General features: G+C 45.5%; 2 protein-coding genes across 4 annotated transcripts in view; both read left to right on the top strand.

Moving 5' to 3' along the window:
* Positions 1–590: 590 nt before the first annotated feature.
* Positions 591–16684, top strand: OTUD6B (OTU deubiquitinase 6B). Its single transcript, XM_006276919.4, has 7 exons — positions 591–826; positions 5321–5475; positions 8171–8266; positions 10584–10896; positions 13334–13395; positions 14353–14459; positions 15049–16684. The coding sequence occupies exons 1-7, from the start codon at positions 739–741 to the stop codon at positions 15131–15133; spliced, it is 906 nt and encodes a 301-aa protein (XP_006276981.1). The 5' UTR covers positions 591–738; the 3' UTR covers positions 15134–16684.
* Positions 16685–16773: 89 nt separating this feature from the next.
* Positions 16774–25585, top strand: part of LRRC69 (leucine rich repeat containing 69) — a 67346-nt gene continuing 58534 nt past the window's right edge. Inside the window, exons 1-2 of one of the 3 annotated variants that reach the window (XM_019486517.2) lie at positions 16774–17419; positions 21292–21418. In XM_019486517.2, the coding sequence (XP_019342062.1) occupies positions 17339–17419; positions 21292–21418 (208 nt within the window). In that variant the 5' untranslated portion in view covers positions 16774–17338. Of the gene's footprint in view, positions 17420–19356; positions 19734–21291; positions 21419–25585 lie in introns of those variants that run through there. The other 2 variants (XM_059723896.1, XM_059723897.1) reach the window with 2 other exon arrangements.

The raw sequence follows: 25585 nt of genomic DNA, 5'->3' as shown, positions 1-25585 counted from the left end.
CCCTGCTGCCGGGGCTGGGCCGGGTGAGTGGGACAGTCCCTTTCTGCACCCTCTACTACCCACGCAAAGCCCAGCGAACAGCAATAGCCGCCTCGCCATGTGCCCCCGTGCCTCTGCTGGGGTGTGTGCAGCAGCAGGAGCCCCCCACGTGCCTGAACAAGGCACCTGGGCACTGACCCTCCCCTGGCCTGGCCCAGCCAGGGCCCCACTCGCCCCTACCCCTACCCTAATTCCTCCTTCACCGCAGAGGCCTCAGTAATTAAGTGTGTGTGTGTGTGGCGCGCGCACATGTGAGGGACAAGGTAGCGGGGAGAGCTGGAAAAAGCAAAGGGGCAAATCGTATGCACGTGTGTGTATATATACACGTACATAGCTATATATGAATCCCCCCGCCTCGCTGTATTTCCGGGGGGACGGAAATGTTCTGGAGCAACACTTATTGCCCCAGGGACAGGACAGACGCGTGTCCTAGGTGCTCGGCCTGTCCCTCACAAAGCTGGGAAGCGGCGTGGGAGTGTCCCCACCCCTACGGAGCAGCAGGGGAAGCGAGGGCTCGGCAGGGAGCAGGCGCGGTACCTCCCCGCGCCGGCCACAGGGACCCGCCTCAGCTGCGCGGCTCGGGACCAGGCGGGAGGAAGCGGCCGGCAGTGGAGCGCCACCGCCCCTTCGCGAGCGCCTGGACCCGGCTGCGGCAGAGGCGGGGCTGTGTGCGGCCTCCCGGAAGCTGCCGGCAGCCCCATGGACGGCTCCGGGGAGGACGAGCCGGCGGAGGGCACGGTGCAGCTGCTGGCCAGGCGGCAGCGCAGGGAGAAGCGGGAGCTGCAGGGTGAGCTGAGCCGGCCGGGGGTAGCTGCGGCGGCAGCGGTAGCCCCTTGCACTGCGCTCCGCTCCGCGCGCGCTTCCCGCCTGGGGGCCGCTGGGCCCGGGCGGGGGGATTCCAGGACTCCGCGTTCCAAAAGCGCCGTCATCATCTTCGTCACAATCGCCGTCAGCGCGTCATAATGACCCTCGGCATCGGTCTGCTGGCGGGCTCGGATCTCCCCTGCGGGCGGGCGGCTGGAGCACGGGCGCACCTGTGGCCCAAGGGCTTAGTCCGGGACGGGGGAGTCTGGGGCTCGATTAATTCACTGGAATCAGCCCATTGTCCCCAGGCCAAGTGCTAATTCGGGCCCTTGGCAGGTTCCTCGCGTGGGATCAATGGACCCGGCCCTGTGTGGAGTCTGGGCTTTGCTGCCTAGGAGGCCTGGAAGCCTCATCTGCTTTTAGCCTTAGGGCCCTGCTACAGCCCCAAATGGAAGCTGGCTAGAAACCGGCCAGAGCATGGTTGGGTTTTCAAACACTAATGGTGTAGCTGGCTGGCTCTTTTTATAGCTGCCCAGTCACCTGTATGGTCTGGGAATTTCTTGGATGCTTCTGCTTTACCTTTATTGCGTGACTGATAATATATGTAACATGTAGTAGGGGCCGAGGAGTAACCAGGTAATCACACCTTAAGTTGTGATCCAGCTACGAGTTTATCCGTTAGATGGTGTTAAAAAATGTGTGATAGCTTTGTAGCTTGTCCTAATTATGCCACTAATTGAATGTGTGGCCAAGTGCTTCCTTGTGGCTGGGAGCCCTGGCACCTGAGGGACTCTGAGCCACAGGGCTGCACCACTTGCTGCCAGCTCCACAGCTGACGAGTCTTGCCATGGTGATGGCATTCCCATTGCTGACCCTGCTGTGAGTCTCAACAGCTGTGGGCCTTGCAGTAGGGACAGCCTTGTTGGCTGTAGGTCTCATAGCGGGGGCAGTGGGAAGAATCCTGGGGGGCTCACAGCCATGAGAGCCAGTGCAGGGGATCATGATCTCCCTCTACTGGCAGTAAGGTGTGATAAGCTCTAATGCATGATCCTAAAATAGTATCTTTTGCCATGCACATGTGGCATGGCAGGAGGCATGATTGTGCAGATCGCGCATTAGATTCCATTGTGCCTTTATCTGCACTAGAGGTGCACCGATACATTTGTCCATATCGTATCAGCACTGATAAAAGGAAATTGACATTATTGGCAGTCAGCTTTTTTTGGCCAAAGAGGTTGATAATGTCACCGATAAATGTTGTGTGCACGTGCACAGCTGCAGCATGCATGTGGGCAGGAATGCAGCCCAGCAATTTGGAGAGCAGCATCTATCTGATAAGTTTGTGGGGAAAGGGACATAGTGGAGGCAGATTGAGGCCCCCACAGCGAGGGAAGGAGTGGAGCTGGGGCAGGTGGGACAGGGCATGGGATGGAGCTGCAGGTGGCTCACCCAGGGGGTGGGGAGGGCAGCTTTCGACGCTGCATGTGTCCCACGGGAGGCATGGGAGCCATGTGCCCCCCAGATTTGTGCATGGGACAAGGGCATGCTGCCTGCTGCAAGTTTGGGGCTGGAGGCTGAGCCGAACTCTTCCCGGTGGGAGGGCTGGGGTTGCACTCGGGGTGGGTGGAGGTGGGATGAGTGGTGGCAGCATTGGGAGGGGGGGCTATGGGGTATTTTGGGGTGGCTGTAGTCCCCCCTCCCAGTGCTACCACTGCCCACCCCCAGTGCAGCCCCAGCCCAGCCTCTGACCCTGAGCCCACAGTGGGCGGCCTGCCCTCACTCCATACACAAATACGGTCGGCATATTCCCCCTATGCTTCTGCGAGGGATGCGCACAGTGGTGGGAGCTGCCACTTCCACCCCTTGTACAAGCTGCCTGCGGCTCTATCCCCCACCCCGCCTCGGCTGGGCAGTGCCTGCCTCTGCCCCTGCCCCACTCCTTCCCTCACCATGGGGGCCTCAATCCACTCCTCCTATGCCCCTTCTCTCCTCTATGCCCCTTCCCCCCTACAGGCCTACCTTCCGGATGCTGCTCTCTAAGTTGCCGGGCTGCATATTGGCAATCAGATCAGTATTGACTAATATGGCTGGTTAATAATTGGCCATTGGTATTGGCCAAAAAAATCTTTATCGTGTGCCCCTAATTTGCACATGTAGAGGGGCACTAAGTGTGCAGCTATGCCCTGCCTTCTGCTCTACTTCAGACTAACCCTGCTGACTGCCTTTCTGTAAGGTGCCTATAAAGTAGTATCTCCCGTGCCTTCTGCCTCTCAGATTCAGTTGATGTGCCACAAACTTTGGTCTCTCACCTTTCCCACTCCCATGTTGTCACTGTGGGGCTGTGACCCTGAAGTGTTCTTATTTTCTGTTTCCCCCCAGAACTTCTCAGCTGTAATGTGGCCTTAACAGGAGTGTTTCTGCTTATCTCCATGTTGTTAGTTAAAAAAAATAATATAATGTAATAATCTAATGTAAAGGGACTTCAGAAAAAGTTCTAATGCCCAGTCAGAAACATCTAGTACTTCATCTTTAATATCATTTAAGTTTGTCAAGTTAAAAGGTAGGTTTGCAGTAATGTAGGGTTCTAAAATACTTTGCTTGAAACTATTCTTGATTTCCCCTGAGACTGTGCAACTGGGATTCACACAACCCAAAGAGTGTGTGCGCACTAACGGCAAATGGACAGGTCGGTACTCTTCAAGGAAAAAAATCCTCTATAGCAGAGGTGTGCAAAATACAGTCCGCAGGCTGGATCAGGCCCACCAACTGATAGGATCTGGCCTGTGGACGGGCATCCACCAATTGATTTCTACCCCATGGCTGCCACTGGTTCTCCATAAGGGGCTGAGCCCTGCCCGCTCCTGCCCAGGGAAGCCTGTGTTGCACTCCTGCCTGTGCCTGCTGACATCCCTGGCCAGTGTGCATGGCTTCCCAGTGGGGCCAACCCCAGTGCACCTACAATTGCCTAGGTACTGCTCAGCTCCCCCTGCCATCAGTATTTCCTTTTCTTCCTCCTGTCCCTGCTGAACTGCTCCAGGCAGCAACTAGCTTGAGGAAGTGACGGTGGCCACGGGGACATGTGCGGACGCCATGAACCCATCCAGGTGGTGGGGAGCTGCAGGTGGGTGGATCCTGGGCCAGTGCACAGGGGCTCCAGCTCAAGCTCCAGCTCCCAGCCATCTTCTACCCACTCAGCCTCTCACAAGTGGCTGCTTGTTGCACCAGGTGGGCAGAATGGGTGGAAAGTGGCTAGGAGCAGGAGCCCTGCATGCTGGATTAGGAGCTGCCTGGCTGCAGCTTCCCCCTTGTCTGGACAGGCACCTTCTGCCTGGAGCAGCACAACAGGGGCAGGAGAAGGAGCTGCTGGAGGCAGGAGGAGCTGAGCAGTACCTGGGTGGCTCCAGCAACAGCCCCACCAGGAAGCTTTATGCCAGGGCTGAGGCAGTGCTGTCTAGCCAGCTCCTGGGACCTAGCGTGTGGGCACCCCCAATACGCGTGTGTACCCATCCCCCTACACACATGCATGGACCGCCCCCCTGCCGACAAACACCACATGTCCACCCTCTCCTACACTCCTCCCATACACACCTTCAACCCTCATACCCAACTTCACAATACAAAAGAGTAAGACTTTATTTTGAGCTATTATGCAGTCACATTTGCTACTCAGAAAAACAAATCCTGATAAAAAAAATATTTTTGGAAATAAAATTAAAATATGGTTTAGCAGATGGTTGATATGTAGTATATGACTTATCATTTTAACAAGTTACAGATAAAGAAACATTTTCTGAAAGATTTTACATGTATGGCCGTTGATAGCTTACCAAAATCCATTAAGTAGTCTTCCAGTTGAAATAATTGGCCATCCCTACTCTATAGCAATAGTAGGTGGTGGTTTAAATATGGCAGATTGAAAAGCAAATTGAGTGATTATGTCTGTTTCTATATTTGTGAGAGTCATTCAAACTGTAGAGTTCACATCTAGTTTTTAAAACTCTAAAATCTGTTTGAAGTTTTGGTTTTTCATTCAGGTCACTGCAAAGCATAGGGCCATTTGTATAACTTTTATATTGAGTTATCTCTGAAGCTTAGAGGTTAAAGTAATGTGATATTTTGTTCTGGGCCAGTAAAGCTGGTTCTACCCAGTAAACTTCTGGTTCTGCGGGCTGAATGAGTGGTATGGGGATGGTTGTGGGGGGCCAGATCCTGTATTGGGTCAGTCCATGGGTGCAGTCCAGCACGTCAACCCAACCCTGCATGCCTAGATCTGACTGTGAGCTGGCCCAACCCCATATGTCTGGATCTGGCCAAGCAGGCCCACATTATCTGGCCCCTGGGACTCCCCAGGTGTCTGGAAATTTAGCAGCAGGGGAGCAACAAATAATGTAGTCACCACTCCCACCTCATATTTATAAGTGATTTTAGCATATTCCATTTTTAGAGCTTAATACTTGTCTCACTACTTTTCCAACAGCCAAGATTCAAGGTATGAAAAATGCTGTTCCCAAGAATGATAAAAAAAGGAGAAAACAGCTGGCTGATGATGTTGCCAAACTGGAGGCAGAACTGGAGCAGAAACATAAGGAAGAACTAGAGCAGTTGAAAGAGAATTTACCTGATAAGAATAAGGTATAAGTCATGTTTAGATTTCATAGACTTCATAGATATTAGGGCTGGAAGGGACCTCGGAAGATCAAGTCCAGCCCCCTGCCCAAAGGGCAGGAAGTCAGCCGGGTTCATAGGATCCCAGCAAGATGAGCATCCAGTTTGCTCTTGAAGGTGTTCAATGTAGGCGCTTGAACCACCTCCGGTGGCAGGCTGTTCCAGACCTTGGGGGCTCAGACAGTAAAGAAATTCTTCCTTGTGTCCAGCCTGAAACGGTCTTGTAGTAGTTTATGACCATTCGACCTAGTCATCAACCCTTGGCAGGCTCTGGTGAACAAACGTTCCCCCAGATACTGGTGGTCACCCCTGATAAACTTCTAGGTGGCCATCAGATCACCCCTGAGCCTGCGCTTTTCCAGGCTAAAGAGCCCCAGGGCTCTCAGCCTGTCATCGTAGGGTCTGCTTCCCTGACCTCTGATCATGCACGTGGCTCTTCTCTGGACTCTCTCAAGCTTCTCCACATCCTTTTTGAATTGTGGAGCCCAAAACTGGATGCAGTACTCCAGCTGTGGCCTCACTAAGGCCGAGTACAAGGGGAGAATGATGTCCCGGGATTTGCTTGAGAAGCATCTATGGATGCAAGCCAGCGTTTTGGTCGCTTTACTAGCCGCAGCATCGCACTGCAGGCTCATGTTCATCTTGTGGTCAATGATGACCGCCAAGTCTCTTTCTTGCATAGTGTTGGCCAACATAGCACTGCCGAGCTTATAAGGATGCTGCGGGTTTTTCTTCCCAAGGTGGAGAACCTTGCATTTATCGGCATTGAACACCATCAGATTCTCGTTCGCCCACTTGCTGAACCTGTCCAGGTCAGCCTGGATCACCCGCCTGTCTTCTGGTGTGGATGCTTTGCCCCAAAGTTTGGTGTCACCAGCGAACTTGGATTTAACCTTGCTTGGAAACTTTTAGGGGCGAGTTTTAATTTCAGTAACCTGACATTAGGTAGCTGAGAATTAATTTATTAACAAAATACTAGATTTAGGGCACAGAACCTGTTTTTTGTACCTTTCATTATTGGGGTGACAATAAATCCTTTACTCAATTTTACCAGATTTTCACTACTGTGCCCCTTAAGCGTACGTTACATTACTTTCTGCTATGAAAAGAATTACATCAGCAGCAGAAGTATAGTGTCATTATAATTACATCAGCAGCAGAAGTATAGCACCAGATAGTGTTTAGATATAGTTTCCTGGTCATGTATTTCACATTAATTATCTAAAATAAAGCAATTTTCTGTGAATTATAAAGAACTACTAAAGTATCTGTCTATTTAGGGTCAAGTAAAAAGAATAAGGTCTTTACACCGAAGAGTTTACAGTCTCAGGATCTGATGCTGCAAACCTGGTGGCTGAGAGAACTACCCTAGCCAGCTCCTGGGACCTAGCGTGTAGGCAGCCCCAATACGCGTGTGTACCCATCCCCCTACACATACATGGGCACATGCATCATGGAAAAGTCATGATTTGATTAACTCAGTTTGTGGGTTAATCGTCCAGTTAATGATTGGGAATTGTCCGAGACCAAAGGAATCTCATGAGGCTCAACAAGGACGCATAAGATGGAAGAATCCCATGCATCTTTACAGGCTGGTGGCTGACTGGCTGGGTAGCAGCTCTGCAGAAAAGGACCTGGGGGTTATGGTGGACAATAAGTTGAATATAAGCCAATGGTGTGCCTTTGTTGCCAAGAAGGCTAACAGCATACTGGGCTGCATTGGTAGGAGTATTGCCATAAGATCAAGGAAAGTGATTATTCCCTTCTATTCAATACTGGTGAGGCCGCATCTTGAGTATAGTGTCCAGTTTTGGGCTGTCCGCTACAGGAAGGATGTAGACAAACTGGACAGAGTCCAGCAGAGAGGGCAACAATATGGTGAAGGGGTTGGGGTACATGACTTTTGAGGAGAGGCTGAGGGAACTGGGCTTATTTAATTTAGAGAAGAGAAAACTGAGAGGGGATTTAATAGCAGCCTTTAACTACCCGAAGGGTGGTTCCGAAGAGAATGGAGGTAGGCGTTTCTTAGTGGTGACATGACAGAACAAGGAGCAATGGTCTCAAGTTGCAGCAAGGGAAGTTTAGGTTAGGTATTGGGAGGAACTTTCTCACTAGGAGGGTGATAAAGCACTGGAACAGGTTATCTGGAGAGGTTGTGCATCCATCCTGGGGTTTTTTTAAGACTGGGTTAGACAAAGCCTTGGCTGAGATGATCTAATTCAGGATGGTCCTGCTTTGAACAGTAGGTTGGACTAGATGGCTTTCTGACATCCCTTTCACCTCTATTTTTTTATGATTATGATTTTGTTGAGATTTCTAGACCCCTGGGGAGACCCATGGACCAGATGACAAGATTTTGGTCTCAATATAGCCCCAGGAGCTGGAGGTTGAGCACCACTGGATTAATTTGATTTAACTGTAAAGAAAAAGGGATGAGGACCTAGTAAGTGATAAATAATGGTAAAGTGACGGAACGGATGCAAACAAAACTTTACATAAATAAATGTAGTTCTAGAGTTGAATCAGAATCAATTGTATAAGACATGAAACTCCAGGGTTGTAACTGGAATAGACTGGGTATGTCTGCCATATTTCAAGAATTTATTCTTGATGTTCTATTCTCATTAATATTAAACTTAATTCCAACATATTTTGTTTCTAGATAGATTCTGTGGCGGATGGTGTTGCAAGTTTGGAGCTTGATGGATCAGAACAGCAGATTCAGCAGCCTCGAATATCAAAAGCACAGAAGAGGAGGGTATGAGTCCAGTATCAATGTTTTCTTTAAAGGAGTGCTGACATTTTTGCACTACAGTGTTGGCTGATATTTGACTTCATTCAACATCAGTCTCCCATAGAGCTCATTAGGCCAACAGTTTTCCAGTGGACTGTACCAAGGTTAACGAAGTGTGCAGGTGGCTTTCTTGTATGATGTTTTTGTGTTACAAATCAGCAGGGCTGCCACCTAGAATTCTGTGGATATTTTAAAATAGTACACTTGAGTAGCATGTTGACTTCACACTCATTTTGAGAGGGTAATTTCATAATTCTTACTTAATTAGAACTCCTGAATTTATCTTTCTGTGGGATAGTCTGCTTACTATATCTGCCTGGGTGGTAAAAACAGAAGCTTCGTGGAAGAAATAAGAATCATTACTTATAGTGTTAACCGTGTAGTTGTTTGAGGATGTTGATTTTGCATATTCTCACTACTTGGAGCACTTATGTCCTAGAGCTGGAGTTGGCACCTTATGGTCTGTGGGCCAAGTTCAGCCTACAAAGAAATTAGATATGGCTTGGGGGCAGGGAAGGGCAATGATTGGTGGTACATAGCAATGGGAGCACCTTCTCTGTCCTGTGCCATGCAATCCTCTGCCACATGCCACTGATCCCCTCCTCAGCACCCGAGCTGCCTGCTGTTACCCTGCCCTTGCCTAAGGCTCTTTTTTCACTGTGCTACTGCAGTCTCCACTCACCCACGTCACTGAATTTTTCTCTCTCCTCATAGCCATTAGCCACAGGAAACAATAGCTCTTGGTGGTGCGGATAAGTAGGGGTTGCATTAGAGGGTGCAAAATACAGCATGCGGCTGGAAGGGCTGGGGTGCTGTGGAGTGGATTTGTGGCCTAAAAAGTTTCTGACTCCTGTCCTAGAGCCCTGAGGTTTAGCGAAGGAACTGAGGCAGAGTGTCTCTGTGTGCCTTATAATGTCTCCAGTTAAGGAATTATTTGAGAAGGCTCTTTTTTGGTAACTGTAGGGGTTGCTGTCCAGAAAGTTCTCAGAGCTTGAGTGCTGAATGGGGAGAGCAGTGTACAAATGTGAGACTAGAGTCTGCTTGGGTAACATTCTGGCAACCCAGATTGGAGTTGACCACAACACTGGAGTTTATTGGTTTGTCTTTTATACAAAAAGTATTATTAATGACCAGAATGCATTAGCAGATGCATGACAAACAGGTCCAAGGAGGTGATGCTTCCCCACTAAGCCTGACCAGTGCTGCAACAGTTGGAGTACTGTGTCCAGTTTTGGGCACTGCACTTCAAGAGGGATGCAGAGAATCTTGAGAGGGTCCAGAGGCGGGCCACTTGTGTGGTCAGAGGCATGCAGGCAAGGCCCTATGAGGAGAGACTGAGGGACCTAGATCTCTTCAGCCTTCACAAGAGAAGGCTGAGAGGTGATCTTGTGGCTGTCTATAAATTCATCAGGAGAGGGCAGCAGGGAATATGAGATGTTCTATTTACTAGGGCATCCCTTGGAGTAACTAGGAATAATGGCCACAAATTGATGGAGATCAGAGTTAGGTTGGACATTAGGAAGAACTTTTTCACAGTAATGGTTGCCAGAATCTGGAATGGGCTTCCAAGGGAGGTGGTGCTCTCCTCTGCCTTGGGGGTCTTCAAGAGGAGACTGAACAAACACCTAGCTGGGGTCGTCTGACCCCAGCGCTCTTTCCTGCCCATGGCAGGGGTTTGGACTCGATGATCTACTGAGGTCCCTTCTGATCCTAGCACCTATGAAACTATAGAAGTAGTCAGGGCTTCAGTTTTCCAGCTGCTTTAAAAGAACCTCCTCTGTGGTATTCCAGGGACTTTTTACTAAGCAAGATGACTATATAAAAAAAAGATACATAATGGAACAAGTAAAACATGTAACATATCTAATAATATTTGTGTTAGAAAATTTTCATTTTCTTTCAGTGGCTTCCTGAGTTGATCTGGCTAATAGAAACTTGAAAGCCAAAGTTTTCTTTTATGTTCCTTAGTTAGGCACTTGAATTTATTTATCTAACTTTAGGCAGCTTTGGCAATTCTAATTGAACTTTTTAATTGTGTTACTTATAGTTCGTTCTTTTCTAAAAGATGAATATGATATACTATCTAATTGGGAGATTGTTTTCTCGTTGATATGTTGGTAAGGTGTACAGCTAAATCTAAGAAATATTACCTTCATGGAACTGAACAGCAAATGAAGAGCTATAGGAAGACTTGGGACACATTTTAAATTTGAGTAGTATATTTCTTTTTACAGCTTTAATAGTACATCTTTGCAAATGTCATTTATTCTTTTAATCTCAGGAGAAGAAGGCTGCTTTGGAGAAGAAAAGAGAAGAAAGGATAGCTGAAGCTGAGATAGAAAATTTGACAGGAGCCAGGCATCTTGAAAGTCAAAAACTTGCTCACATATTGGCAGCAAGGCAGTTAGCAATTAAGCAGATTCCATCAGATGGCCACTGCATGTACCGAGCTATTGAAGATCAACTCAAGGATTGCCAAAACTCCTGGACTGTTGCAGCCCTGAGAAATCAAACTGCAAAGTATATGCAAAACCATGTTGATGATTTCCTGCCATTTCTAACGAACCCCAATACAGGAGATGTGTATAGTCGAGGTAAGAATTCTAGTTTATTAAATGGCTTTTAAAAATGTTGTGATATAAATACTACCAGTAGTTTTGGAGCTTAGCATTATTCGTTTTCTTGATGAGCTAGGAGAAGTTGCAACAATCTTCAAATTGGGCTTCTGTAGTCTAGTGCAGACAGAATCATAATCTGATTTCTAAGTAGGTAACTGCTTTGAATGTGTATAATTACACCTGTAGGATATATAACTTTTACCTGGCTGTGCAAGATCTCATCTACCCAACAGAATCACTTATTGTTTTGAATTGGTGGTAATGGTGTGATAACCATGTCTTTTGAGTTAGTTTAAACTGTAACGTAGACAAAATATATAACACGATGAAGTTAATTTGCAGACAGTTGAATTCTTAGTCTGAATCTTTTCAGAAAATATGCACCTATTGATCAAGCTCTCTTGGGAAGAAACTTAGTATAATTGGTGTCAGCGTGAACTTAAGGAGGTCATTGTCCAACAAATTCCTGTCCTGTTGCAGAGTACATTTTTGCAGATGCTGTAGATTTTAATACTGAGGGTAGATGATGTTTGCAAAATGCTTGAATCCTAAGTAATGTAGTTGCAAAATGTGAACATATCACATCTTCTTAAGGACCTGCTAAGATGTCAGTTGCATATTAGTATTGCTGTATAGCCATCCATAGGTGCTGTCTTCTATTAGGTTACGTTTCTTTTTTGTAATAGGAAAGAATTAAATACATCTCCTGTTTTCCTCATATCTTTGTTTACAGTATCCTGGTTGGAAAGTCAGATTGATGTTTTTCATTTGTTGTGTGACTATGAATTGGGCACATGTCAAGAATTGCTTTGTTTGCTGTCAGTCCATTTTATGTCTCTCTAAGGAGGATGCTTCAACCAAGAAAATGATTCATCTTGGAGAGTATAATAGTCTGTTTGTCTTACTCTTCACCACAAATAGACTCAGTAGTGACAGTTTTTAAAGTTCTCTGGATTCTAAGCATTGTTTGTTGAGAAATAACCCAACTGGTTGTGGTGAGAGAGTTTGGGAGGAGAGGCAGAACTGCAGTTAGTTCTGAAACTTGCAAAATTTACCTTAAACCTAGCTAGCACAAAGGCAAGTTAACCATTTGAGGAGGAGGTTACTGGCCCTGTTGCACTCTTCTCCAAAGCTATGTCTACTGCAGTTTAAAAGAACAAAAATATTGTGTAGTAGTAGAGGTGCACCAATAAAAGGAAAATTGACACTATTGGCAATCAGATTTTTTTTGGCTGATGTCGTACTTCTAACTTTCCTGTCTCTTGTGTCTCCTGTACATATTATCAACCCTTAAGTCATTTAGTCCAGCCCACTGCTCAAAGCAGGATCATCCCTGAGTAAATCTTCAAGTATCTGTCTAACCAATTTTGAAAATTTCCAAGGCTTGAGATTTCGCAGCCTCTCTGGGTGTCTTGTTCCAATGTTTAACCACCCTTATAGTCAGAAAATCCTTAATATCCAACCTAAATTTCCTGTACTGTATTCTGTGGCTTGCTCCTAGTCCTGCCCTTGACAGTCACAGAGAATAGTCTATCTCCATCGTCTTTATAATCATCCTTCATGTATTTGAAGACTGATACCAAATCAGTCTTCCCTTTTCCAGCCTAAATTATCTTAGTTCTTTTAGCCTTTCCTTGTAAGTAATGTTTCACAGACTTCTTATTTTTGTCACTTTCCACTGGACTCTAATTTGTCCACTATTTTGATGTGAGGGGCCTTGAACTGGCCACAGTACTCTAGCTGAGGCCTTATAAGTGCTGATTAGAGTGGAAGAATCACTTTTCTCAACTTTTCAATTGGCGCTTCTGTTAATATAACCTAATATGCTATTGGCCTTTTCTTGTAGCAAGATCATACTTGGCTCATATTCATACTTCAGCTAATGGCCCACTGTAACCCATACCCATTTCTGCAGTATTGTAGCCAAGCTTATCATGCCCTAGCTTGTATTTGTGCACATGATTATTTTTTTTTTTCTGTTCTAAGTATAGGACTTCGTATTTGTCCTTGGTGAATTTCATCTAGTTGATTTTGGAGCATTTCTCCAATTTGCGCAGGTCATTCTGAATCCTAGCCATTATTTTCCAGAGGAGATGGAACTCTACTCAACATAGTGTCATCTGCAAATTTGCTAAGGGTTCATTGTTTGAATGCATTTTTATGTCATCTTTGTCTACCTCTACTAACTAATTTTTTTCTAGCTTATACTAGAACATGTAACTTAATCATTTTAATTCCTTGCCTGCTTTTCATTTTTCAGTCTGTTTTTCTACTGCCTTGAATATTTTCCCTTGTACTGTGTCCTATTCTTTTTAATCAGTGCATTTTTTCTTAAATATATTTGTCCACTGACCACATCTGGGTAAGAGTTTTACTGACAGGTTTACTGAACTTGGGTTTTTTTTCCCTGCAGAGGAGTTTGCAAAGTACTGTGATGACATAGCAAACACAGCTGCATGGGGCGGTCAGCTGGAAGTGAGTATGGTGATCTTTTTGCTGATGAAACTGAAATGAATGACAATGAATAGATTTTATTATTGTAGAATTGTTCCCACTTCACTTATGTGGGAACAAAAAACACTTTTGTTTTTAAGCTCTTGCCAATGACTTGACACCAAGTCTAGCAAGGTATTAAGTGTTTTAACCTCTAGAGACTTTTCTCCCATTCCAACTGCTGCAGGTTTGTCAGATAGTAGAAACCAAATAGAAGCCAAATAGCCTTTATTCACTGTCATTTGGCTGGTCTGGCCAAGTGACAGAGGATAAATGTCAGGATACAAAATCCAAAGTGCTCCCAAGAACACGCATCTTTATACATACACTCTTCTTTGAATCATCCAATTACAAGCTGACATATGGATGCACAGCTATTTATTCCTTTCTCTTGCATATCAGTGCATTACCTTTTCAGTCCTTTTCAGTTCCATATCCTTTGACTGCCTTTTCACTTCCAAGTTGCTTAGGCATCTACCTTGATTGAGGAGATACTGAGGGTATTTACAGTCAGTCTTAAACACTCAACTCTTTGAAACCTCCCAGTCATAGGATATTTAGTACATCCTTGTTACATCTCCCCAATCTTCAAGCAGCCAACGCTGTGTCAAAATGTAATTAAATTTTGTAATTTAATCTGAAATAGTTTTGTAGTTCATTTACCTTTGGTATTAGAAGTAGACAAGTTTCTCTCTGATTGTATGCTAGCATACTGCTACATTTCTTTCAACAAAGCAAAGTAGTGGTGAATTCAGACAATATTTTTAAAAAAGTTCTACTAAATTGGAAGAACTTACTTAAGTTTTATTAAAACCTAGTTTCTAATAAACCTCTAAATTCTGGCGTAAAATAACCAGATAATATGACTTTTTGAGAGCTAAGATTTTTTTCATGAGATTTGATTCTATTTTTCTGTGCATTGTTTTCCTGTCTTAAAAGCTGCGGGCTTTATCACACATTCTGCAAACGCCAATTGAGGTAGTGCAGGTGGATTCTCCTCCCATTATTGTTGGTGAAGAATATTCAGGCAAACCAATAATACTTGTGTAAGTAGACATTTTTACTCCTCCTTTTTTTTTTTTTTAAACAATCTTTGGGCTTTTTTCCACAGAAGGTGAGATTAATGTTTCGTGTAACTGCACCATTTTTTTTAATGATGTTGTAGCTCAGAAGGGTGTCTGCAGTACTGAAAAACACCGCTGCATGTTTGAAATTCCCCAAACCTTGTGACTGATCTGGGTGTATGGACCACACTTTTAGAGTGTGTTACAGTATAATTTGCCTTGTAGATAATCATAAAATGATTGTCAGTAAGTCATAATGGAAAACTGTTGCACGGCCATTTTTGGTCAATAGGCTGCTGTTAGGCTTCATTGTTTAATCAAAAGTTGATTTTCACACAGTTGTAAGTGGGTTCAATGTACTATTTTATACAAAATCTGACACACAAATAACATCAAGCTTCTTGCATTGTTTCCAGGGTGGGTAGCTGAGTGTGTATGTATATTTTTTCCACGCTGTCTTGAACTTTCAAATTTCCGAAAATTACCTTTCAGTAAAAAGTGGACTTGTTAATTTATATACTGTATAGTTGAAAGAAGGATAATGTTTTAAAACACCTTTTTTGTTTTTCAGGTATATGAGACATGCCTATGGATTAGGAGAACATTATAATTCTGTAAAACTGCTAACGGACACTGCTATAGAAAATGGTAGCTAACATACAGAGGTCACAAGTCTACAGGGGTAGTGATTGTATATTGCAGCTTTGGGCTCTGGATAGTTCCCAAACAGATTGGAATATGAAACTACCTGGAATGATATATATTTTTTTTTTTTATTTAAGAAAGGCACGCAAGTATTAGATACCTATGAGAAACAGCTATTTATAAAGAGTACCTCGATATATTGATGAAATTATGTTTTAGAAAATCTTATTTAAAGTTTTGGCATTCATCAGAGTAACTTGGATATTATATGCTTGGTTTACACAGCACTTCCTGCCACAGTGAAAAGATCAATAGTACATGTGGATAGCCTGCTTGTTCTTTCTTCTGTGCATTTCTTCTGAAGATTCACAAGCTCACATTAAATAATTTTAAGTACTTTTTGATAATCATGGAGATTGTATCAAGGCATGTAAAATACTTTAATATTAGTATTCTAGAGCATGAAGTGATGCTAGAGATACTATTTCAATAGTATTTTCAATAGTCCCATCCATGAAACATTATAATGGTGAGGACCCTCCTAATACCTTTAGTCAAGTAAGAAATGAAAACGAATCCAGTAGTATGAAAAATCTTAGGCTCATCTGATTCAAAGGATCACAAACCAAATGTTTACTTTAACAGGCTTTCATCTTAGTCTTGTAATCAAGGTTTAAGAATTTTACTTTTTCTTCTGCAGCTGGCTGATTCCTTAAATATTTTATATTCATTTCCATAAATAATCTTATAGGAGGAGAACTGCTATTCATGGCTGTAGAAGACAGCAAATGGGTGAAAATTAGCAATTGCACTGCCACCTTTTTATCCATTTTGCAGTCTGAAATTCAGTATTTTAAATTGTATGCAGCCAGTTGCATGCTAGAGGAAAAATAATTAGGTTAACATTTGATACATTATAATGTTAAAGAAACCAAAAAAGGAAAACTTGCTTCTCTCATTTTTGTTCCTGTTGTTTGCCATGCTTAAGTTTTGTTTAATGAAATAACTTTGTGCTCTTGCTGGAAAAGATGTGGATGAGGACTTTCAGGAATGCTGTTTTTAAGGCATTTTTAACACAAAGAATATTTGATTTTGTGTTTTGTAGCATACAGGTTGCCTGGTAAATCAAGCGTTAACCAAACAAAAAGTATAGTGGGTCTGTATTCATTTGATATTTATTTTAACAAGTGGATGAACCCAGTTCCTTTTGTCTTGGTCACAGGACTCAACCTTCTGCTTTGCAAAGCTAAATGACATTGAGCTTTACCACAGTAGGTCAACAATATATAGTTTTAAAATTGATGTCAGAGGCAATTCATATTGTTTGCTGTAGGTAGCTGGTGAAAAATCTTCAGTTAATCAGCTTTTGTTCCTGCTTCAATCTAAAAGGGAGGTGTTGGTGGAAATGATATCTGAATTTGGAATTGGCTATACCAACCGTTTGTCCAATTTAAGATGTTTATAGCTTGTATAGAGCAAAATGTTTAATTAAAGTGAGCAAAGGGCATTTGCTCATATTGTATGGAACTTGCCAAAACTAATAAATTGGTAGAAACTTTCAATTGAGTTTTTGACAAATTAGGGGGAAAATGTTTAATGAAGACACAATTTCCACTTAACAGTTTGTCTTGAAGTAAATCATCTACTTTGGCATTCTTTAGCATACTACTTCCTGTTTCCCCTGCAACTGATAAACTTTGATTTTCAGGTCTTCATGGTCCTACAGCTTCTCTTCTTCAACAACCACTATTAAACAGCAAAGCTGTAATGTTAAAAAATAGAGACACAACAGTATATTTTTCTTTTATTTTTACAACAGTTTTTAGTAGAGTTGCATCAGTTGCACTTTCATAAGCTTTTTCAGTAGAGTCCTCCTTGGATGTGTTGTTGCACTTTCCCTCAGTGAAGTATAGAATCATAAGAAAACAGAGCTGGAAAGGAACTCAAGAGGTCATTTAGTCCAGCCCCTCCCCTGAACAAGGCAGGACCGTCCCTTTCTAAACCATCCCAGCCAAGTGTTTGTTTAACAGCTCCTAAAATCATCCAGTGATGGAGATTCCTCAGCCTTTCTAGGTAGTATGTTCCAGTGCTTACCCACCCTCCTACTTAGGAAGGTTTTTTCTTAATCCAACCAAATTTTTATTTGTAATTTTAAGATTTCCTAATCCTGTCCCGCGCAGCCACACAGAACAGCCTATCACAGAGGTCAGCAACCTATGTCCTGTGGGTTGGGTCCAGCCTGTGAAGAGCCTGGATCCAGCCAGCAAAGGTCTGATCCAATCCAAGTGTTAAGAATGGTATGTTGATTCCCCTACTTCTGCCTGATCCAGACTGTCTTATTACTGGAGGGTCCATTCCTGATGCTACTTCAGCTCCAACTGTTGCTACTCCCTAAGGAGAGCTGCTCTTTTGCTCCCTCGCCTCCTCTGCTACCTTCTCTCTCTCTTCCCCTCCCCGCCCCCTCCAATACTGACTCTATTCACCTTCACTGCTAAATTAGTCACTCCAACTTGCTCACAGCACTTTTCTGTTTTACTTTATCTTTTAATTTTCACTGTAAATTGAAGGATAACCATGTCTCTTGAGACTTCCATAAGAGAGCTATGGTGGGAAAAAAAAACTGTCCTGTTTCATTTTACATATTCATTTGATCTTATTTTAGCTACATCCCTTAAACCATCTGAATATGTTTGTATTGTTGATGTCCCAGTCTTCAGATACTGGTAGAAAGTTATCACGTCCTTTTGTAGCCATATTAGCCAATTTAAACATTTCAGCTCTTCAAATCATTATGCTTAGACCCCTAAGCAATTACTTACGTTTCCTTCTGGACAGACCTTTTGCTTTTGATAAAATTACAGTAGTGATTGAAGGGACTGACATGTATGTGAATTTCAGTAAAGCTTTTGGACTTCAACGAAGTCACACGAACCTGTTTTTTGGAAATCAGATTAGTGAGAGTTAGGGATGCTTATGTGATTAAAAATTGGTTTCTGGGCTAAAATGCATTTTATCTGAAGGGGAGGCGAGTGGAATAGTCAGTGGGGCACATTGGTGTCTTATTACAAGGGACGATTCTGAAAAATGAAGAGCGACCAGAACATTAATGAGATCCAAACAGTCAGCTTGCCACAGGTGTTTCAGTGCCCTTTTGGCGCTATGCTTCTTGCTTGGATATATTAATAGTTGGTTGTGGCTGTTGTGTCCATCTTTGGGAGAGGGGCTACAAGGAAGAACCAAAACTTTGGGTTTTGCAGGCCCACACATATAGCTAGGAGGGGTGTGACTGCAGGGGAGTTAAGGTGTCCAGAGGCAAGACTTCACACTCCTGTTAAAACTTGCCCCTACTCAACCCAACTGCAGAAATGCATCCGATGAGGTGGCCTGGGGAACTGAAAGCAGCCAGGCATGAGACTAAGCAGCCTGGTCGCTACAGAAGCCGGACTGAAAATGACACTAGACCAGTGGGATGCCCCAAACCTGGTGGCTGCTCTGGGGTGACGGTGTCCTGTGGAGCCGCCAGAAGAGTGCAGTACCAGTGCCACTTCCCTGATGAGGCTGTGCTGGTGTAGGACATCTGGTGCTTAGTTCTGAGGAAGGGTCCTTAATAGGATTGCCATCATGAATGACGCGTGCCCCTGGTGGCTGGGGGGGCACAGCAACAGCAGGAGAGTGGCAGTGGTAAGCTAGGAGCTCCTGCAGATGCTGCCAGTACTGTCGGCAGCGTGAGGAGAGCTGGGGGGTAGCTAGTGCTGACCAGGGGTGCCAGCAGTGTCGACGGCAGCCAGCAGCAATTCCTGACGGCCTGCAGATGCTGCCAGCAGTGTCAGTGGTGACTGCCTGCAGCCTTTTTGTAGGGGGTGCACTGCCACGCTCAGGGGATGCACGTGTACCCACGTGCACCCACTACGTGTTGCCAGTGATTACCATATGGTCAGGTTTTCCTGGACATGTCCTCTTTTTGAGTCCTCTGATCTCTGCCCGGGCAGTTTTTTGAAATACTGTCTGGGATTTTGCTCTGCTCTGCTGGTGTGAGCAGGGGGAGAGCAACTGGAGGCAAGGGTGGCGGCACTGGGGGAAGCTGTCCAGGTGCTGGGGCTGCAGCAGGGCAGGGGAGGTGCCCGTCCTCCAGTGGGGCGAGGGGGTCCTTTGAAGGCAGTGGGGAGCTCCATGACGGGGCAGGTGCCTCTGCTTGCCAGGGCCGGGTGGCCCCAGGAGATGCTGCCCAGGGGAGGGCGGGTGTGGGCAAGCCTCCTGGCGTGGCGCTGGAGCCCCAGCCCAAGGCAGGGGTGCCACAGGCATCCTCCCCTCCAGCCTGCGCCAGGGATGGAGTCGCTCGCGGGGCGGGCGGGCTCTGCCGTGGCACACGGGGGTCTCGTGCAGCTCCTGCGAGAGCCGTGTCGTGTGCGCCCGCGGGGCAGCGCGTCACGTGACCCCCTCCCGCCCGCCGTTGCTATGGGGACGGCGCGGCGCGTGCCGGGGGCCGTCATGGCGGAGCTGCGGGCGCTGCGGCTGCGGCGGGGCCCGGGGGCGCTGCGGGCCCTGCGCGGCCTGAGCCTGCGCGACAACGGGCTGCGCCGCCTCCCCGCCGAGTTGGCCGCGCTGCGCGGGGTGAGGGACCGCCCCGTCCTGCCCGCTGCTCCGGGCGGCGCCTTCGGGTGACCTCCACACCGGCCTGTGCTTTAGACCGGCGCAGCCCTGCCCGCTACCAGGTCCTGAGCCCCAGGGGCAGGTCCGCAGTGCGCTGCCGGCTCTAGCAGTCCCTGTGCAAGCAGTCCCCTGGGGGGGACATGGGTGCCTCAGGAGCCCGGGAACGGAGACCAGGGGGTGGGCGGCCACCGCCAGGGGGCAGCTCCGCCTCCGTGTGGCATGTGCTGGGCCCGCTGAGTCTCGGCTCTGGCAGGAAATCAACTCCCCCTTCACCCAGTCCATGAAAATATGCACAAGGTTTTGGTCCTTTAAAAAAACAAAACAAAAACCCAAAACTTTTGTCACACCTTCCTCTTTATTTCCCGCCCCCCATTCACTTCAAACAATTGTTTTTCAACGGTTTTCCCCTGGCACCCACATCTCTTCCCCCTCCCCCCCACCTTTTCTTCCTGCCGGCAGGGGAGTGAGGGAAGCCACAGATCCCATGCTGGTTTCTCTTTCCTCCCACCGGAGAGGAGGGATTGTCCTGGCTCCCCTGGACACCCCTGCCTGCCAGGTCCCCTCATGGCAAGTCACAGTTGTGCAGGTCACAGTAAGCCTCTACCTGTGACTGCTCTGAAACTTTTAGGACAACGTAACAGTCCACTGATTTACAGGTTTTAAAGGTAACCTGCAACAGCACCCAAACGTACCTTTCTTTAAATCGTCTACCTTCGTACGCCCAAGCTAAGGTCAAAGTAGGTTACTTAAAAAACTTTGTCCCACCCTGTGTCAAGAAATGTTACGTGCATTTTTCCATAACTTTTAAAAGGTGTTTTATTCCATGCAGAGAGAGCAGGGTTTGAAGTGATTCTCATCCTACAGTATCAGCTGGGGAGGTTCAGAGGCAGGCCATTGGAACTGAGATTCTGGAAAGCTCTTTGTCTTCTATGCTTGTATTTATCTTCAGTAGCCTCTGGGATTTGGATATTATTAATATATAAATATTTATATAAACCTGTGTGAGGTTTTCTGTATTGGCATGGAGTTGTTTTCTTTGGCAGTGTGCACATATATGCATGTGTACTGAACCCAGTACAGCAGTTCTTGCAATAGGTCCCTGCAGAAGTTACTCGAATTCCAGGTTAAAACCTCAGGTTACACAAGTAACTGTCAAAGGGTTTACAGCTGTGCCTTAATGTTGGCTAAATGTGCAAAATCCAGGTCTTTTCCTTGAAGGTATTGTTTTGTTATATACATCTCTGGTAATGAATTAGCTTCATTATTTTTAATGCTGTAGAAAAATAAAATGGAACTTTCCTAAATCTAATCTCCTATATATGAAATTCTGTTAATGTTGGGGTATGTGTGTGTCAGATTTTTTTTCTGTAGTTTAGAAGGAATAGAAGGGAAATTACTAAATTCTGAATTTCCCAGTAATATCCATGTTTTAAAACTTGGTTAGCTTATATTTACTGCCTTTTTGTTGTGAGGTAGAAACAAGCTAGGTTGTTATTTGTTTATAAACCTCTTTTTATAGTTGACAGAACTAAACTTGGGAAACAATATCTTTGAGGAAGTTCCAGAACAGCTGAAGTATCTCAATTCACTACAGAAGCTTCACTTATTTGGAAATAAAATTGCTACAATATCACCCACAATATTTGGTAAGTTGATGTCAAATCAAAGCAAGCTATTTAAATATTTAAACTTAAAATATTTAACAATTTTATAGTTTATGTTTAAAATTTTCAGTCTGAATAGCGTTGTTTGGTAAACCATGTATTTTTTTTTCCACGTTGGAATAAACTTTTTTATTATACTGTTCTTCGAAACCTTAATGCTTGAACAAAAAAGTTACCTGTTAGCAATTTGTATGCAGGTGGGGGTTTTTAAAACTTCACCAACTTATTTGCCCATTGGCAACTGTAAGTATTAGGAGCAATCTAACTGAATTCCAGTTAACACCAGAGGGATGCTTTGGACACGCAGGATTTGCTAGCTTGGACAGAATTAGTGACCCTTCACCTTCTGGTGTTATTCTTTGAACAGTTGCCTGTGCTTGATGCTTCATAGGCCCTGGACATATGACATACTTATACTTGTGTGAACTCACTTAAGTCTGACCTAGAATTTGCCAGGGAAAAATTAGGGGAAAACTACATCACTGTTAGTGTCATGTACCCACAGTTTGTTCTGGGGTAGTTATTTGCTGAAAGCAAATAGGGTATTTTACCTGCTTCCCCACCACTTAGTGCTGAGACACTATGATATCATGAGCTGTGTGCAGCTGCACTGGAAAAGTTGGATTTCAGTTCATTCTGAACAGCAGTGCAGTTTGCATCAGTGTACCAAACTGATATGAAGTACACGGGAGCAGGGGAGGATCTCAGATTTAGTAAAGAGGGGTACGGCACACTGCCTTTCAGACCATGGTGGAGGATGGAGACAAGTGTGGTCGGAGTCCTCAAACCAGCAGGGGACTCTACGGGGTGGGGCAGGAAACAGATGCAGGAAGGGGAAAACTGCCCCTACAGCCATTGTCCCTGGCTGACCTGGGCATGTAGGAAGCCCCAGAGCCACTCTTCTTACCTCATTGGACCTGATGGGGGGAAGGGTGGCTGTGGGAAGCAGCTGCGCAGGGTGCTAGACTCTGCTGGGGACAATGGTGACAGTAGCTGGACTTCCCCCTTCACCCCTCCCAGATTGTCCCCTCCTGGCTGGGAGTAGATGCAGGAAGGCGGAAACTGCCACCACTGCTGTCCCTGGCCAAGCCTGGAACAACAAGTAGCTGCTTACTGGAGTCTGGCTAGAGTAGGACAGGAGCAGCTCTGGAAATAGTATGAAAGGCAAGAGGAGGTGGGTGTAGTGGGGACCACCGGGAGGGGTGGGAAAGGAATAGGTGCTTTCCCCGGCCAAGCCTAGCATCCTGTGCAGTCCCGGTCTGCACCTGGAGCAGAGCAGGGGTGGCTCTGGGGCTCCCCCAATGCCCAGATCAGTGTTAGCAGAGGGTGGGTCCCCTCCTTTGTGTGCCTGCACCCTGCTAAGCTCCCAGTGTGCCGTGCCAACCCAGGGGATCCAGCTGTAAGATGAGGCTGTGCAGGGTGTTGGGCTCAGCTGGAGACAATAGTGGCAGAAAGGAGGTGTGACTGCTCTGCCACATCCCTCCTTAATCCAGTCCTGCAGCAATGTACATATGCAAGTCTGTTTGTATGTTGTATGCCTTAGGCTGTAGGAAGGTAAACTTTTCTAAAATGCACTATACTCTACATGAGGTGGTAGGTTAAGCCATTCCCCCAGCTTGATATGTGATTACTATTTCAGCATTGTTACTGTACTCCATTTATGCATACTGGATTAGTGCAGAATTTGCTTAACTGTACAACACATTGCCAGTCCAAATTTGTTGTCCGCTACTTACACCAGTGAACTCCAGGTTTCTGCTTATCCATTAAGATAGTAAGCACCTTAGTGCTCACTAGCTTTTAGCTCTACTGTCTGTTTTGAAACTTAATACTGTTCTGGTTAAGTGAATGCAAACTGTATCTGTCTACTTCGTAGTCGCCTTGATGGTTACTATTAAAAACTTTGAGAATAGGGGGAGTCAGGCAGTTTTGAGGCTTCTGATATCACATCACTGACAGTGCTGTTCATGAACAGATCCAGGGGGAGGTATGAAGAGTGTGTGGCTCCACCACTCCCCCTCACCCTTTGGCTATGCAATACTCTGAACTCATTCATTTATCAGAGCAGCTTCAGCTGCTTTGGGATGGCACCAGAGCTTAGGTGGTGAACACTGGTGCTGCTGCTACTCCCACTGAGTCCCTCATCCCTTGGCCTGCTGCCAAATTTGATGGCAGGGAAAAAACAAGGATGGAGGGGAGCCATGGTGTTCACTCCCTGGATTCTGGAGCCATGCCAAAGAAGCTAGTGAGCTTACTGTGCATATGCTACACAGTCAAAGTGGGGTGCAGCTGCAGCCCCCTGAATCCATAGCGAAAATTATTTGAAAGCTGTCTGTGGTGTAGCACTGGTAGCCTTGAATCTGATTCCTTTCAGAGTTTTTAATTATTACTGTAGGAGTTGCTATCAGAAGCCTGGAAATAGAGCAGCCAGTCAGTTTTAGAGCTATTAATACCATATCATTGACTGGACTTTGAATTTGGATAAATGCATGCTCCATATTCATGCATAGATTTTTCTTAGTCTGAAGGCTATGCACTTACAGGGGGTACATGGAGAAATTACAGTATGCTTATTCTCTAATTATCTTCTTTGTTTATTTTACTGTGTACTCTAAAGTGTTTTGTACTGTTAAACAGCTGCTACAGTCAGTCCCAGAAGTGACAATAGCTCAAGGTTGTGTGAAAGGTTTCTTGAATATAGGGTGCACTGGGGATGGAAAGTGCTATATAAATATGTACATTTCCTGTTATTTCCTTTCTTCCTGTCACCATTTTTTTCTTACCTTTTTTTAACTCCTGAATCTCCAATTTTCCTTTAAAAATCAATCCTTACTCTGTGTGTGTGTGTGTGTGTGTGTGTGTGTGTGTGTGTGTGTGTTCCTTTCAAACTCCCCATGGTTACTTTCGTCTATAGTCCTGGGGCATGTGTAGGCAAAACAGGGGCCCGAAATTGAAGCGTTGGGTTTTATAAAACACCGTTTCAGTTTAGGGCTGATTAAATCCCCACGTCATGAATACACCTTGCTGAATTACCTGCCTCTACAGTGGGAAAGGGAGGGTGAGCTGCCAGCGGGCTGAGCAGTCCCTGGGCTGCAGGGGTGGGGGGTGTGTCACAGGCCGTCTAGGCGCTGTGAGTGTATCAGCTGTTAGGCTGCTGGGTTCGGGATTAAGGAGGTGAGTCGGGAGTGAAGTAAAGGCAAATTTACTTATAGCTTAGCATACAACAGTTAACAGAACGGTTAATGCGACAAACAGTACAGTAATAAAGAGCTAATAGTGAATAATAACAATAGATAGACAGAATGACAATGAGTTCCCACATGGGGTTGGCAATTTATTGGCAGTCCCTCTATGCCAGGTGCACGCCAAGTTGTTCCTACGAAGTCAGGCATCCCCGATCAATGCTGTCCGAGGGGTCACCGGGAAGGTTCCTTGGTCAGGATCCAGACCTCACTTACACTGGGAGTCCGGGGTCCAGGCTTGGTACAGCGATGGTCCTTCTGTCCCGTCCTTCTAACTCGTCACTTGACATGCACGTTCCTTTATGCCTTATCTTATGTTAATCTGTTGGCTTTAGAGCCACTCAATCTCGCCCTATAGTTGTTACCCTATGGGATCAAAAGGTGTTAGAAATTATCATGAAAAGTTACCGCCCAAAATCAGGTTCACCCAATAAGCAAATTACACTACATTACTTTGAGGTTTGAAATTAGCATTATCTGCCCAAGTGCAACCCCTTGGTTTCTTATTCCTTGGAATGTGCTAATTATATCAGGTGGTCAGATCTTGTTATGGTTGACCTTTAAAAAACCTGTTAGATCAGCTAATCTTGTAGTTTGCTTATTTCTGGGGCCCATGATCAGTTAGATTCAACACTTTGGTTAAACTGTGACAGACAAATTCCACTTGCAGGTTGCAAACTTGCAAGCTTTGCATTAGTTAATCTTAACTGCTAAACAATTGCCTGGATGTCTCCAAGAGCATATATTTATTACTCATGATCGTAACCCCTCTGGTTCTGGCTACCACGGGGGGGGCGGCTGGTGCTTCCCTCCGCGGCAGTGGAGTCCACCCCTCAGGTGGCACCCGGCTCGGGCGGTCCCAGGGGGCACTGCAGCCATGCAGGGAAGCACTGGGCCTCCGTGCAGC

Source organism: Alligator mississippiensis, chromosome 3, assembly GCF_030867095.1.
Source record: "Alligator mississippiensis isolate rAllMis1 chromosome 3, rAllMis1, whole genome shotgun sequence".
In the NCBI taxonomy this organism is placed as follows: Eukaryota; Metazoa; Chordata; order Crocodylia; family Alligatoridae; genus Alligator; species Alligator mississippiensis.
This window is presented reverse-complemented; position numbering and strand designations above follow the sequence as displayed.

What these genes read in the sequence shown, in the direction of transcription:
- OTUD6B (XM_006276919.4), top strand. Translation starts at nt 739, where the DNA reads ATGGACGGCTCCGGGGAGGACGAGCCGGCGGAGGGCACGGTGCAGCTG. An exon ending in AGGAGATGTGTATAGTCGAG is followed by an intron (nt 10,897 to 13,333) that starts GTAAGAATTCTA and finishes TTTTCCCTGCAG; the next exon opens with AGGAGTTTGCAAAGTACTGT. An exon ending in GGCAAACCAATAATACTTGT is followed by an intron (nt 14,460 to 15,048) that starts GTAAGTAGACAT and finishes TTTGTTTTTCAG; the next exon opens with GTATATGAGACATGCCTATG.